Source organism: Cnephaeus nilssonii, assembly GCF_951640355.1.
Source record: "Cnephaeus nilssonii genome assembly, chromosome: 9".
NCBI lineage: Eukaryota > Metazoa > Chordata > Mammalia > Chiroptera > Vespertilionidae > Cnephaeus > Cnephaeus nilssonii.
The window spans coordinates 29,491,344-29,508,232 of NC_137080.1; the positions used below are offsets into that span (position 1 = coordinate 29,491,344).

At 44.6% G+C, this 16,889-nt stretch overlaps 1 protein-coding gene across 1 annotated transcript in view; it reads left to right on the forward strand.

The window, feature by feature from the left end:
- The window catches only part of ZC2HC1B (zinc finger C2HC-type containing 1B), a gene marked incomplete at its 5' end in the record, with an annotated part of 30,323 nt that extends 15,004 nt beyond the window's left edge, over positions 1-15,319 (forward strand). The window contains 3 exon segments of the mRNA XM_079781162.1: positions 3,505-3,644; positions 6,770-6,878; positions 15,133-15,319. Coding sequence (XP_079637288.1) covers positions 3,505-3,644; positions 6,770-6,878; positions 15,133-15,203 — 320 coding nt within the window. The 3' untranslated portion in view covers positions 15,204-15,319.
- Between the last annotated feature and the right edge of the window lie 1,570 nt (positions 15,320-16,889).

Genomic DNA, 16,889 nt, shown 5'->3' on the forward strand with positions numbered 1-16,889 from the left:
TGAATTTAAAATGTGGGGATTATTGTTTTTTTTTTTAAATAATTCATTCTCGTTGTAAGGCCTAAGCAAACATGCAGTTTATTTCTCTGCCCTTTACAGTTTCATGCTAAAATATGGTGTTATAATTAAATTATTTCTTGTGGCCTTATTATAATTACATGCACCAAACAAAATGATTAGATACAATAGCACATTTTAATTATTCAATTATATTGATTGTTTGGGGATTTTATGTCAGCCCATATATTCTCAGGCTTAAATAGGAGAAAAGGTATAGGCCATAACTAGAGTTATATGTAGTACTACAGGCCCAGTGCACAAAATTCGTGCACTGGTAGGCTCCCTAGCAGCTGCCAGCTGCTGGCTGGGGCCTCCCTCCCTTCCCCTGGACGGCCCTGCCCCCTGGTCAAACTCCCAGATGAACTCCGAGTCGAGGGGACAATTTGCAATACTATGCTTTTATTATATAGGATTGCCTGGCATGTACGAGTGTGCCATTAATTTTCTTTTTTTCAGCATGATTCCATATTTCATGACTCCGTTTTTGTGACATGTATATATTTATTCTGATTCTTACTGAGCTAAGTGAGTCTAGCAATCATTCAACTTTCTGGGATGTCGTAAGAGTTTATGGGAACAATGATACTGAATATTTATAACTGGGATTTTCTGTGAGGCCTGGGACATTTGGTCACCATAGTTGCAGGGCTATATAGACATGGGCAATTAACAAATTGCCCATGTCTATATAGATGTTCAGTAGAAATTAACAAAATGCTTGCTTTTAAAAAACATCTTTATTGTTGAAAGTATTACATATGTCCCCTTCCCCCAACCCCCCCCCCCCATGCTTGCATTTTTAAATGATGCATGCTTTTCTACTTTCACTTCTTTTTAATGAGATCTGACCATCCTCCCCATAGTCCTCATAAGAGTCCCTTTGTAGTCAGATTTTGAAAACCATCATCTATGGAGAGAAACAGTCCATAGTGACTTTTATGTCACTGTGATCCATAGAGGAAGAGGTGACTCAGGCTGAGAGGAGAGCATGTAGCTCAGTCATACTGTGTCCAGATTATTGTTGCTGAAAAATACTTTCCCATTCTCAGAGTGGCTGAAGTTCCCTTTCTCTGCCCCCTAAGCCAGGGCTTCATGTTCCAGCTGTGGGCTCCTGGAGGACCCCGAGCCGCCTCCGTCCACAGCTTACCGCACGGAAAGGCAAAGGTCCACTCCTTTGCCTCATCCTCTAGTCCTCTCTGAGGTTTTGTTGGCCAGGAAATACAAACTGTGTTGTCTCTGTGGTGGCATCTAGTGCCAAACACACACGAGGGCAGCAATGAATGAATGAACAAGTGGGATTAAGGAAGCAGTCGTCGTCATAATCATTGTCTTTGCCTGAACTCAGCCGGGCTATGGTAGCAGCATTTCTGATAGAAGCTTTGACTTTCCAGCTGCTAACACTGAAGAAATTCCCACCCAGCCACAAGAGCTGAGCTCCAGATGGTTCTCTACACCAGTGTGAGTTCTGCATGATAATGGCACTCTGTATTTTACTTTTCCTAAGCGGTTTCACTCTTGTTGGGTAGTTGGAAACTCAACCTTGCTGGGCCTGTTTCTTTAGAGTAATAGTAAGTTCTACTTCGCCCACTGTGCCGAGTCCTCGTGTCGATCATTTTAGTTACCTTTCACAACGACCCGATGGAGGAGGTGGTATGTAGGTCCTGGAGAAATTGAAGCTTAACGAGGTTGAGTAACTTGCTGAAGTTCACACACATAGCAGGTGAAGAGCTGGGGCCCGGAACCGGCCGGGCAGGTGTCAGAGCCTTCATCATTTCCCAATGCTGCCCTATTTTATTTTATTTTTTTCAAGGAATTTATCACTGTGGGAAAGCTTTGTTTCTATAGTGGAATGCCTAGTCCTTGATTACGCAGACACCGTATCACCTGGCACAGAATATGTATTCTATATGTATCGAATGAATCATTAAGGATTGACTTCTAGGGTGTGAAGTAAAAGGTTAGGATAAGTGCTAATCTTTTATTTCCTTTCAATTTCTTTGAGTTTTTACATTTTATGAGTATTCACTTTTGGAAGTGATTTGTTAAAATAGCTCCCCAAATGCTTTAGAAGTTGCCTTCAAAGATTCTTAACTTTGAAGACATCACTGCCTTAAATATCCCTCCCCAGATGTAGGAATTTTGACTAACCCAAACCTCCATGTAGAGTTCAAGGTTGGTGCTGTCTCAGATCCTTCCGGGGGGCGGGGAGGGGCGGGAGGGAGAAGCTCTTCTCTCATGTTGCTTATATCCACTATCTTCCCTTAGGGAGAGGTGCCTGCAACAAAACCCCGCATCTCTCTCTGCTTGCTTTAGGGAGGGGCAGACTCCAATCTGGCTTTGCTATGAGCATCTCCACACTCTAAGAAGATCTTGGATCTTTCTCACTTCCTATTTCTCTCCTTGTCTAATAACTGCAAATGAGAGCCAGGTCCTGATGACTGGTATCCACAGAACCTAGTGCCAAAGAGCTTCCTGGGATGACCTCCTTCTCCTCCTCCTCCTCCTCCTCCTCCTCCTCCTCCTTCTCCTCCTCCTCCTCCTCCTCCTCCTCCTCCTTCTTCTCTTTCCTTCCTTCTCTTCCTCTTCCTTCTCTCTCCTCTTCCTCTTCTTCCTCCTCTTCCTCTTCTTTTCTTATTGAATTTATTGGAGGTGGCATTGATTAATAAAATTATGTAGGTTTCAGGTGTACAATTCTATAATATATCATCTGTATATTATACTATGTGTTCACCATCCCAAATCAGTCTCCTTCCATCACCATTTATCCCTCCTCCCCATATCCACCTGTCTGGGACAGTCTAACACTAGAAGATGAAGCTGTTTCCAGGGCCACTTTCCAGTCACCCCTCCTTTTTTCTTTTCTCTTTTCTGAATCCCCACCTTTTTTCATTTTACTACCTTCTCCTTGAACGTATCATTTGCTTCCTCACTTCGGAGTTCAGTGAAAACCTCTCCCACTGCAGAGCAGTGTCTTTCTGCCAGTGACACTGACTTCAAATCCCATCCCAAAGCGCACATTCCTATCTCCCTCTGCGGCCCCATAAACTCGTGTATGTGTTTCTGTCACACCCAGTACCACAACCTGGGCTTTTATGCCCTTTCAAATCATCAATGCTAACATTCTATGATTCCATGACTGCTTTTTGACTGAAGATCCACTAAATAGTTCATTGAAATGGGAAAGTTCCTAAGTATAGTTCATGTAAACACTTCAAGGGTACACTCTTTGTTGAAGTAAGTGTTCAAGTAGAATAGTCCCCTCCACTGTCCTTTGAGCCTTTGCATGCCTCCCACTGGAGTTGGCCATCTCCGCAGCGAGCTCGAGGATCCCTTTTTCTTTCATGATGGAGCAGGGTTCATATCCTGTTTATTTCCCTTCCTATAGTCCATTTCGGAGTTGTTTTTGAAACGCTAATTGCCTTTTGTTGTTATCCTTACGTTCAGATTATATTCAGTGCCCGTATTGTCTGAGGAGGTTTAATGAAAATGCAGCCAGTCGGCATATTAATTTCTGCAAGGATCAGTCTTCTCGCCGAGTCTTTGATGCAGCCCAGACAGCAGCCAAACTGGAGTCCAGAGTGCAGGTAAGCCTCTCTCCCAGGTGCCCTCGCAGGCCTGGGGCCAGCAGGTGGTTTGGTGGGGAACCTGCTACCCATCCTGAGAAATGTGAGCTTCACCATAGCCGGTCACAGTCACCCATCTTCACGGGAGCAGGCGCCTTCTGAGTTCCCAGCTTACCACTCCTCTGGGTGTTGTAGGAACAAAACATTTCTCTGGTGTTTGCAGCTTCTTAGAATGAAGACTTGAATATGTAAGTGGTGTTTCTATAGAATTATGATAAGGTTCTGTGTCCAACAGTGGTTATCAGCCTTCACCACCCCGAAAAGAGTTGTGACCCTCAAATGAAACTGGCCTGCGTGGGGGAAGCCGCCACAGGGATGGGTCCCTAGGCCGTGCCTTTTGCTCTGTAGAGGCAGGTGTTTTAAAAGCCACAGAATCAGCAAGTTAGAAAAATGGGAGCAACTGTTATAAATCGATACAAATAAGTAAGATGACAACAGAAGACCATAGATGGATAGAAACAGACAGAACCAGAGCCAGTAGGAACATCGCTTACCGTGGAGCATGAAAACTCTTCGTTATACTAGTAAACATGGTTCAGACATCAAGAAAAGATGAAATTGGTCTGAAGACTTAGGAGTAGCAAATATGTTTAGAAAGATTTCCATGAAATGCAGTCCCTCATGGGGGTGGGGCCCTCTCCAGCCACAGCTCACCCCCGCTGTGGGCCCACTCCATCTGCACATGCATTAGGCAGTCCTGAACATCTCCTCTGAACTGGGCACCGGCTAGGTGCTGGCTGCCTGGGAGGGAGCAATGCTGCAGGCAGGGTGGTAGCTGACATCTGTAGGGGCACCGGCGGCGGAGGAAGAGGCCACTGGGATCCAGGGACGGCTTCAAAGAGGAGCAGACGTTTCCCCTCCCGGGTCCAGCTTGTGGCCTGAGGCGCCCAGCGTGTTAAAGCACAGGTGCCCCTGAGAGAGCGACAGGATGGATTGGGCCAGGCGGTCGTCGGATCTAGAAGGGCTCGGAGACAGGCCAGTTCAGAGAGGAGGAAAAGGGGGATTGCGTGGAGAGGGGCCCTGAAGGCCGCGGCCTGCCAGCCTGAGGCCCGCCAGCACGAGGGCCTGGTAGCAGGGATTGGTCCCCAGGAGCCCAGGAAGTTCTCTTTCCGCGTCCTGTCACCTCTTCCCATGATGCTCCTGCTTTCTCTTCTCCCTGACTTTCTGGGCCTTCTGTCTACTTGTCTATGATAAGCCCATGGGTCACTCTGTGGGCCGTGCTGACTGGTTGAACAGCATAGACTTGAAGTGACATGGGATTGTTTTTTTTAGAAAGATTCCCCTTGTACTTGGTGTTCAAGATGGATTGGCAGGAGGATGGTGACAAGCCACAGCAACAGGGAAAGAATTATGGGCTGGAATGAGAGGACTAATGGGGGTGGTTGGGTGGGAGGAAATTGTAAGAAATAATTGATGGGACTGAGAAGATGGTTGGATATAGGGGAGGGGGGAAGGGTCAGGGGGGACAAGAAGGTTTTTAGCTCCAGAACCTGGGCAGATAATAATACTGCACATCTAGATAAAGGAACACAGGAGGGAGGGGATGGGTGTGTTGGTGGAGCAGGCAGGGTGGTTATGATAAATATAGTTGTAGAGATTCAATCTTTACCCCTGAAATAGTATGGGAGACAGTGCAATGAAGAAAGAGCCCGGATTCTGCAATCAGCAGTCAGGGTTTGAATCTCAGTCCTGTAATTGACTATCTGCAGGCAAACTTGGTCAAGTTACTTAAATTCTCACTTTCATCTGTACCTTGCCGGGTAGTCGGGAGGATAATATATAACAAAGTGAAGCGCCTTCCTGTAGGGGTCTCTGGCTTTCCTCATTCCCCGTCACCCCACCCCGCTGACCCTTTCTGGGAGTCCTTTCCGGTGGGTGGAAAAGTCACCCCGATGTTGAGGGGATATGACTGCTCTGGCTTGAATTCAACTTAGTTTTGGAAAAGTTTTCTCGGTATAACTCTACCTCCTCTTTCTCAAGCCTAAAGGGTGGAGTACATTTCTTCGAATGGTTCTTCTGGCCAGTTCTCGAAGTGAGTCGGGGTTTAGTGGGGCCAAAGGGAGCGCTGGGAAGCAGCAACGGAAGTGCTTTTTATTCCTGAAGGAGGCCAGCTGGCCGTCCCGCCTGGAACCAGGGACTTGGCCCTGGTCCCCGCCTTGTTTTCCAGAGCTAAGTGGTGATTGGGAACACAGAAGAAAAACTGCTTGCTTTCTGAGTCAACTCGCTGTGAGTGTGTCTGAGCAGCAGGGCTTGTTTCCCCGCCCCGCCAACCCCCCGCCAGCTCCGCCCCGCCACGCCGGGGCCTGCTCGGAGGGAAGTGCATTCAGAAGTGGGGCAGAAAGGGAGGGCCCGCTCAGTGCTGAAGGGCTGTTAACAGCACAACTGAAATGTGTTTCTATTTTAAATAAAATCAACTTTACAAAAGTGCTATACCCTCTGAAAATAGCTCTGTTTGTTTGGATGGGGATGAACTGCCGGCTATAATCTCAGAGCTAGCCTTGCCCAAGTGAGAATTCTCACTGGAGAAACAGGTTATCTTTATGTTGTTTCCATGGAGATGTTGGGGGGATCGGTCAGGGGGTAGCAAGGCGCCACCGAGGAGCCTTTCGGTCCTTATTCTGCATTCATGTACCTCTTCTGCTCCTGCGGCTCAGTGGGGAGGGCTGTGGTGCAGGGATGTTGGATTCCATGTTTAAAACATTCGCTGCCTGCCAATGTCTGTTTTTCTTCTCTGGTCGTGTATTTAAAAACAAAAGCATCTTCAAGTGTAATGAAAAACTAAAATGTTCCATTACTATCCTTACTGACATGAAGTGATGTCCTCTGTCTCCATACAACTCATTTTACAGGATTAACTTCGAAATCCCCCCATAGGTGCTATTATGGAATGGAAGCTCCTGCACCCTGACATGGCTCTGAGCTCCAGCAGGGAGGTTAGGAACCAGGCCACCTAAGGCGCAGGGTGCACGTGTCCCCGTCCCTGGGTGCAGCTGGTCCCCAGGGTGACCCTGGTCCAAGGTGGCTGAGTGGAAGGCTTTCCTCCCGTGTGCTGCCTGAGGTTATAGATGTGCCCCCTCTCTCTGTAGGTAAGGGCTCAGATGAGTCCAAGAAAAGAACCGACTGTCACCAGTGCCGTGGGAGCTCTGCTGCAGAACAGGGCCCTGGAGGCCACGAGAGGGGCCCCGGCCGGGCCAGGTAAGTCAGAGAGAGCCTCTCAACCATCGCGTGCCAGCGTCAGAGGCGACCACCGTGGGCTTTGGTGTTCGCGGGCTGCCGGCAAAAGCTGTGATATCCAGTGTTGCTTTTGGATATAAAGACACATGGGTTTGTCTGAGGGGAAAAAGCTTATTTGCTGAGAGGGCACAATTCCTAATTTATCAGGTTTGGGTAATTCTGACAACATATAGAGTCAGATCCGATGACAGCAGCAGGGTCTAGAACCATCATTCCCTGGCTGTTAAAATTGAGAAGAGATGGAGAATGGGAGATAACAGCTTATCAGATGTGATGAAAAGAAGAGAAAACAATCTCAGAGAGAGATCTGTACTCCCATGTTCATTACAGCATTTTTCAAATAGCCAAGATACAGAAACAACCTATTGAGGAATGAATAGATAAAGATTGTGTGCATAATATATACAGTGAAGTACTCTTCAGCCATAAAAAAGAAGGAGGTCCTGCCATCTGGGGCAACAGGGATGGGCATTTGAGGATATTATGCTAAGTCAAACTCAAACACAGAGACCGCATGATGGTTGCCAGGGGTAGGGGTGGGGTGGGGAAATGGGGAGATATTGGTCGAAGGATACAATATTGCAGTTGTAAGATGAATATAGAAACCGTGTACTAGAGTTAACAGTACTGTATCACATACTTGGAAGTTGCCAAGAGAGCAAATCTTAAATGTTCTCACCACCACATACACAGAAGTTAACTATGTGAGGTGATGGATATTAACTAACTTCATTGTGGTAATCAATTCACAATATGTTCATAATCAAATCATCACATTGTGCACCTTAAGCTCATGCAATATCATATTCAGTTATAGCTCAAGAAAGCTGAAAAAAGGAAAAGGGAAGAGTTTCCTGTCTAGAACAAAATAATGTCTGCAAAGTAACAGAGAGGCATAGCCACCATTGCAGTACTTACTTACATGCTAGACCCATTTCATTTAATCCTCACAACAGTCCTCCCAGTGTTTTCATCTATGGAAAGGGACACGGAAGCTGGGAGGCAGGTTATTTGTTCAAGCACACAACTGGCCGCAGCGGAGCTGGGTTAAATCTCTCTCTCCTGCGGTCTCCCTCTTCTTTGAGCTGCATTAATAAATGTGGCATTCTTCTTTATTAATGATCAGCACGCACTGTGAAGGCAAGAGGAATTAATTCATGGCCATATGGCACCTCTGGCCAGGAGTCTAATTTTGCAGGTATTAATAAGAACCAGAGTCAGAACTGCCAGTCTCATAGTTCATACACAGCACAGGAAAGTTTATTGTTCGTTTTTAAATTCCTCATGAGTTGCTTACCATGGGCTAAAAATTGAACGGATATTTTAAAATTTCCCCATAGCCCCTTAAACCCAAGTCAGTAGTTTTTTCCTGATCTGTGAAAATTTAATAATGCGTTAGATTTTAGTATACACACACACACACACACACACACACACACACACACACACACACACACACATCAAATTATGTATGTATTCGTTGGTAAAAGTTTCACTAATAAGCTTTTTATTTAAAGTATAATGATTAATGTCCTTCAGAAAAGGCAGTTTCTTTATATTATGGATGATTTTCTTATTTTTTCCAAGAATATGTTATAATGTTCCCTTTCCAGTAAAAAGCACTCCTTTGAGTTTGAGGTCAAACCTTATTTGCCAAGAGGGAATATTTCTTAATTCATCAGGATTAGGGAACTCTGACAACATGCAAAGTTGAGTCCAAGTACAGCAACAGAGTCTCAGGCCTCTATTCCCTGGTCTAGTAAACTTGGAAAGAGATTTGGAAATGGGAGAGGACAGCATGTCAGGTGCAGTGTTGAAAATAAGAAAAGAGTTTCCTTGCTTGAACTAAGTAATTTTGAAAAAAATCAGCAGAAGGCCTAAGTGAGAACTCAGAAGTCCTGTGTCTCAGTACATTAAGAAGAACATTATAAAGACACCATTCTGCTACATTAGGAAATAGATTAGTAGGCCAGTAGATGTAAGCAAAATGGAATTGTATTTGCTTTTCACTAGGTAATGGTGGTTTATAACCACTGTGATGTTGCTAAGGAGAAGGCGAAGTTTTTAACATGGCCCACACTGGGTTCTCTTCCACCACCTGCCCTCACCCTCACTGTTTCCTGTGGCTCCAGCCCCTGTGGCTTCTGTGGTGTTCCTTGAGCTCACAGGCCTGCACATTCCCAAGTCCAGGCCTTTGCACTGGCCGCTCCCTCTGCTGAAAACCCAAACCCTCCCTCACTAATCTGCACTGTGCACCTCTCACTCCCTTCAGTTTTTTGCTGAGTGTCATCCTCAAATGAGGCCCCCCAACCTCTACATTTAAAATTAATTAATTTCTTCACAATTTCCTCTGAAGGCAGGGATCTGTCTATTTTTCATTGTACTGCTACCTCTCTACCTGTTAGAATTGTTCATGGCATATGTGAGGTGCTCAACAAATACTTTTTGAATGAAATGTATGGTAGAAAGTAGATATCTTGATTCTGTAATTTCCCTCTTAAGTTATTGGCCTATGTATATAATTGTCATGTTAATTAGCTTTATGAGAAAGCATTTTGCATTTCTTATCCCTGCCCCAAGATTTTGACAATTTTTATTGAAAACTAGAGGCCTGGTGCATGAAAATCATGCACGGGGGCCGGGGGAGGGGGTCCCTAAGCCCGGCCTGCACCCTCTTCAATCTGGGACCCCTTGAGGGATGTCCGACTGCCCGTTTAGGCCCGATCCCTAGGATCGGGCCTAAACGGGCAGTCGGACATCCCTCTCACAATCCAGGACTGCTGGCTCTCAACTGCTCGCCTGCCTGCCTTCCTGATTGCCCCTAACCACTTCTGCCTGCCAGCCTGATTGATGCCTAACTGCTCCCCTGCCAGCCTGATTGCCCCTAACTGCCCTCCCCTGCAGGCCTGGTCACCCCTAACTGCCCTCCCCTGCAGGTCTGGTCCCCCCCAACTACTCTCCCCTGCAGGCCTGGGTCCCCCCCAACTGCCCTTCCCTGCAGGCCCAGTCGCCCCCAACTTCCCTCCTCTGCCAGCCTGGTCACCCCTAACTGCCCTTCCCTGTAGGCCTGATCCCCCCAACTGCTCTCCCCTGCAGGCCTGGGTCTCCCCGCCCCCCAACTGTCCTTCCCTGCAGGCCCGGTCACCCCCAACTTCCCTCCTCTACCGGCCTGGTCACCTCTAACTGCCCTCCCCTGCAGGCTTGATCACCCTCAACTGCCCTCCCCTGCTGGCCATCTTGTGGTGGCCATCTTGTGTCCACATGGGGGCAGCCATCTTGTGTGTTGGAGTGATGGTCAATTTGCATATTACTCTTATTAGATAGGATAGAGGCCTGGTACATGGGTGGGGGTTGGCTTGTTTGCCCTGAAGGATGTCCTGGATCAGGGTGGGGGTTCCCTTGGGGCATGGAGTGGCCTGGGCAAGGGGCCTGTGGTGCTTTGCAGGCCAGCCACGCCCCCCAGCGACCCAAGCAGAGGCCCTCGTATCTGGGATTTATTTATCTTCTGTAATTGAAACTTTGTAGCCTTGAGCGGAGGCCAGGGCAGGCCAAAGGGGAGCGGGAAGCTTAGCTTCCTCCATCGCCGGGGAAACCCAAGCCTCCTGCTCACTCCGTGGCCGCAGCCATTTTTGTTGGGATTTATTTATCTTCTGTAATTGAAACTTTGTAGCCTTGAGTGAAGGCTAGGGCCAGCCAGGGTGTGCGGGAAGCTTGGCTTCCTCCATTGCCGGGGAAACACAAGCCTCCTGCTCTCTCCGTGGCCGCAGCCATCTTGGTTGGGTTAATTTGTATACTCGCACCTGATTGGCTGGTGGGCGTGGCTTGTGGGTGTAGCAGAGGTACGATCAATTTGCATGTTTCTCTTTTATTAGTGTAGATAACCCTCAGGAATACATATGAGAATGATTGGATCAGGGTGAATTTGTTGATATGAGTGCACTGACCAGAGATTGTGCAGTCAGTGTTTTAGCTTGAACAACTGGGAATGGCTTGAACAGTTTGCAATGATGTTTGGTTTTTTTACCTGTGCCAAAGACAGGTGGACTTAAGATGCCTTTTCAATTTAATTTCTTGTTTTTCCCCATGGCCTCACATGCATGCAGAGCTTCTGGAAAGGAAGCAGAAGTATATTGATGGGTAGAGTGAGGTGGGGTGGATTCTCAAAAGTGTTTAAGGCTTGGAGAAAAGCACTGAGTGACTTTGCTGATGTCAACAGACCTGTGTGTGAATCAGATTCACATCTACTATCTGTTGTATTTGTTCTGGTCAGTATTCATCTATTTGTAATATGAAGGTCTTTTAAAAATTGTTGTTGTTGAGCTTTGCTATATCTAGATTGCCAATCAGTCATTTAGGCCACTTGTCACTTGCCTTCCACATAAATCCTATTATTGTCTTTTCATCTAGCTGGTAGTTAACCCCTGAAAACTTTGGTTTTCATTCTTCAACTCTCTTGAGTAAAATATGTATTTGGTATCTCCCATGTATAGCATTTTGTTCTAAATTCACAGTCAGGGGAGATATGTGTGTGTAAGTCTTAATCCTTATCCATCCTAGAGTCTTATGAGAAGATATGCGTGTGCAGGAGAATCTAATACAAAGGAGCATGTGATGTTATATGAAGTTGGTACACATGCCAGGGATGTTTAAGAAGATTCATTGAACACATAATTAGTATGCATGATTGTTTCTTGCGTCTGTGGGTTCTTAAAAGTCTAGAGGGGTAGCAGTCAATATTTAACAGTGGGATGTAAACATTTAGCAATGGGATACAAAGCTCCTGAGGAAATACAAGAACGAGATCAGCTTTGCCCAGGAGGCTTTATGGAGGAGGCTGCGTCTGAAAGAGGAAGCCCGTGGAGGTGGCGGCCTTAAGATGAGCTTTCAGGATGAGCTAGATTTCTACCAGTGGAGAAAAGTTGCAAAGAGATTGAGCAAAGAGATGAAAATGAGAATGCAGAGGACAAACTGTGGAAACAAGTGGCCCATCAAAGCATAGAGCAGAGTAGAGATGTGAATAGAAATTAAAGCTGAGGTGGAAGGCTGGCCCTAGAGCAGGGAGGGCTGTAATTGCTGGGTCAGGCGCCCAGGCTGTGATCCAGGCTGCCACTGTAAGTTAGGCAGTTCGGGTGACCTAAGAACTTTTCATTTCTAGCCACTTTAAGTTAGCCTGCAAAAATTTCTTTTGAGAAAGAGCATTTTCAAAAATTATCATGTCAGATATTAATGCTTACTGTAAAAAGTATTGGAAAATGGAGGAACAGTATGAAGAAAAAAATTATCCAAAATTGCACACCCTGACATGACTGACCATTGTTAACATTCATAAGTTTTTCAATTTTTTCCTGTTTTCCTTTTTATCAAAATTAGGATCATAGTCTATGTATATACATCCTGATTTTCTTTTCACTAACAAATTTTGAACATTTCCCTATGGCAAAAGAATTTCTTTTCTTTCTTTTTTTTAAGATTTTAAATTTATTTGATTTGCATGTGACAGAGATTCAGCTAAACTTTGTTCTTTTGGCTAGCAGTATGCTTTTTGTACCTGTAACACTTAGATTCTGATATACAAAATTGTAGTAACATATTGATAATTCAAACTTGGGAGCTAAATAGTACATTTTTTTTTACCCTGTGCAGAATAAATTCTATCTTTAAAAAACAGCATTTATAATATTAAAATTCATATTGTCCATATGGTTTTGTGATCAAGTTACTAAAATGTTTTGTCACTGTGAATCATTTGGGTTAGTACAAATATGACAGGATTGTTAAAAGCTGTCTATAAATACATAACACTATTGCATATTTTTAAAGTGTGGAAAAGGATTATATTAAAATAAGTTTATTTCTCATGTTAGAAATGAGCAAATTTTGTAAAATAAAACTGAAAGCTTCTTGGTCACAACTGTTAACTACCAGCCTGAGACAGATTTTATTCTTTTATACTTGTCTGAAACTTTTTGTATTACAAAAAGTTAACAACTAATCTGATGAAGATTTATAAAGCTGTAAATATTCCAATATAGCCTCTTCTATGTCAAACATTTAAAATGGCCAGAACCGAACTATATATTAAACAGAACATAAATAAGACCATAAATAAATAAATGAAGAGAAGAATTTCTTTAAAAACAGAGTATCACATCGCAATTATCGTATGTAATTTATTTAGCTGTTTTCCTGGTGGTGAACAGGTCAATTGTGTCTACTTCTTTGCTATACTAAATAACTCCCTTCTTCATGGACAATAGGCCACACTTAATTCTACCCTCTTCTAGGCACTTCATATATTAATCCTCATTTAATCCTCAAAAGGGGATAAATGTACTGTTCATATCCCTAGTTTATAGATGAGAGAGGTAAAGCAATTTGCACAAGTAATTTAATAGGAAATGGTAGAGCCAACCAAATCTTTGTCTGCTTTGGGAAAACTGGGTCAAAAATATATAGACGCTAAGGAGTTAGTAAAATATATATTATACTAGTAGCCCTGCGCACAAATCCGTGCGCCAGTAGCTTGCTGCCACCCTCCTGTAGCTCCCCCTGTCCCTCCCCTCATAGCTTGCTGCCCTGCCCCCTCCTGTAGCTCTCTGCCCACTGCCCTGCCCTCCTGTAGCTCCCCCTGCCCCCTCCCTCCTCCCCCCCCTCATAGCTTGCTGCCTGCCCCCTCCTGTAGCTCTCCGCTGCCCGCTTGTAGCTCGCTGCCTCACCCTCCTGCTGATCCGTGATCTGGTAGTTATGCAGTCGGTCGTTATGCAGTCGGTTGTTATTCGGCGTAATGGATAATTAGCATATTCCTCTCTTATTATATAGGATATTGTATATATAATACATATGATATGTATATATAAATATATGTATAATTGTTTTAGAAAAAGGTGTGGGTCTTCATTCCCACAAAGAGTCTAAACTTTAGATGGGAAATGGGTTTATAGCCTACTCAGCAAATATCTACTGGTGGCTGCTCTCTCAAGGGTTTTGATATAAGAGCAACTGTTTTGCTGGAAGGCACCTCTGAGCATCAGCTTCTCCAGTACCTTTATACTGAGAACTTGAGCCCACTATGAAATGTAGTTCTGAGTCCCAGAGCTGTGCTGCTTCATGTATTTAGTGAATTGCATTTTATAACTTTGCTGGGTGGGCTCTGCTTTATTTCTGGAGCCAGTGGGTTTGATCAAGTCAAGCATCTTCCCTGCACCAGCACCCCCTCCTTAAGTAGCTTCATTGTTTGGCAAATGCAGCGAGTGTCAGAGGGTCCATGCAGGTCCATTGGAAGGAGTAAAACTTGCAGATCTTTGCGTAAAATGAACACTAAAGCTCTTTCTATTCCTACGTCTTCTGAGTCCTTTGATAGTTTGATTCACAGTTTCCTCGCTTGGGTTGTGTGGTTACTCCCCCTTCATAAAACATTCCAGGCCTTTAGACAGAGGGGACTTATTCCTTTTTACAAAAAATGATTTCTCTGAGAATCCTACTCCATACCATGTGGTCTAAGACAGACTATGGTATGCCTGTAACCATAAACCCCTACCTCTGCAAACCTAACAGAGCTGCTTGATGCAAAGGAAAATAATCCTGTTTGTGAAGCAAGTCCATCGCTATGGAAAAAACAGGGTTGGGGCAGGCACCTCATGCTTCCATGAGGCTAGCATGAGAGCAGGTAAAGAATTGTGAGGGCATGGACTGCTCAGGGTACATTCTGACACTCAGAGCAGTGGTGTGGAGAGGTGAGGAGAGTCAGGGTGTATAAACGGGGAGCCGCCTGAGGGCAGTCCAAAGGGCCCATCCATGGGTAAGTGGAGGGCTAGGGGAGAGAGAGAAGGCTCCTGGGACAGTCCCTGGTTTTCCTTATTATTTGGCCCAGGATAGAGACTGAGTATTTGTCTATAGCTACAGAGCAAAACAAAATGGAATAGAGACTTTGATCCAGTGGGAGGATTTCACAATCATTCCTCTTTTCTTTCTCTTTCTTTCTTCCTTCCTTCCTTCCTTCCTTCCTTCCTTCCTTCCTTCCTTCCTTCCTTCCTTCCTTCCTTCCTTCCTTCCTTCCTTCCTTCCTTCCTTCCTTCCTTCCTTCCTTCCTTCCTTCCTTCCTTCCTTCCTTCCTTCCTTTCTTTCTTTCTTTCTTTCTTTCTTTCTTTCTTTCTTTCTTTCTTTCTTTCTGGCTGTTTGTTTTTACATAATAACAAATCTGTTTATGTCTGTAAAGGATTAGCTGTGGACCCTGCTTCTGGAGCAAAACTCAAACAAGGATTTACTAAATCTTCTAAAAAAGATTAACTCCTGGAGGCCAGGTAAGAAAAACAAACACACTCTAATCCAGGTGTTGGTGATCATCTAATGTGCCAGGTACAGGGAATGAATGAGCCTTTAAGGGCAGGACCCCATAGCAGGCAAACCCAAGAGAAATATGGGCTGGGCTAGGTTAATAAAATAGGCTCTAGAAACCTTTTCGTTAAACCTCGAGTTGGAAAACGACACTCCATTTGATTGTTGACTTAACAGGAAAGGGGAATGGGTTCTTCATTTTGACCTGGAAGGCTACTGCCCGGTCCCTTTTTCTAAACACATTGCCCCCCTAAAAGCACAGTTCCTGAGATTGACACGGAGTAGAATTGGTATGAAGTTGGGGACATTTTTCATTTTGTGAATTGTTTGTTAGAAACATTTAAACATGTAGAGAAGCTAATATTAAGTATTTAACATTCTCAGTGTGACAACAACCACGTTCTAGTAAATGCCTTTTCTTTCTGCTTTTAGACTATCTCCCTAGAGCTCATCAGCCTGGACAGCTGTGAGCCCAACAATGCCACCTGAAAGGAAGGAGCAGATGTCTGCTTCAATGCCCGATTCCTCTCGAGACATCATGTAGGACATGTAAAACTAGTGTCAAATTTTCTTATTTCCTCCCTTCAAAATACTCAAAACCAAATCATTAAACAAGGCATTCATCTGTATGATAATGCTTGATTCAAAGATTCACTTGAAGCATTTTTTAATGGGATATTTAATAGTCTTTTTCAAAAACGTTGCTTTGGTATTAGAAATGTTTAGTGAAACAGTCTATGGAGTCTAGCATTACTTACTTACTTACTAGGAAAATCGTTTTTACCCAGCTTCATTCTACACAACAGTCGTGAAATCCCCTCTGTGATATTTTCTTCTAATAAGCATGAAATTATAAAAAGGAACAACTCCTGTTTTAAGTGTCCGTCTGTATACCGCGTAGAACTGTCTCCAACACCAGTGCACACAGCTGGCTTTGGGGAAACACCGCAGTGGAACAGGTTACAATAACCTTCCCACCCAGCGGCAAGGATGCTCTATGCGGCCTCAAACCATTTATTTATCTCGGACAAATCAGACACCAACTTTTCATCTCAGCATTGGTTGCGAAACTCTGTGGAGAGGGGGTCTTGCAACTATTTTTGTCGCCTTAGGGGTTAATAAATTCTTTTTGTAGAGTCATTTATACTTAACTCATGCTTCTTAATCTAATAATTTTTATTTTTTTCTCCAACTCAGGGAATTGTAATTAGGAATTAAAAGCCATTTTCCTGTCTAAATTTAAGTAGGAGAACCCTAAACTACTCCCTCTTATAATGCAGCGAACACAACATCTGAAACGCTTTGGATATGTATTTGGGGATCACATCCTATGTTTTATGCTCAGGGAAGTCAGGTGTATGTCCTGGAACTGACTGAAGACTACTAGGCCATGCGTCTGGGGAGGATGTAGCCCAGGTAAGCCACTCCTCTCTCTCCTTTCTCTGGGAGATGGCATCCCTCGCAGAGATAAGAGGAGATATGGGAGCTGACTCAGACATCCCAGAACGTGTATCCCCACTGATGAGGTAACCTATGTCCCTTTGTCTCATTTCCTCCCCCCAGATTAAGCTGTAGTTTAAGAATCTACCAAGTCGGATCCACAGCGACAGCCCCACCCCAGGCAGCTTTCCTGAAATG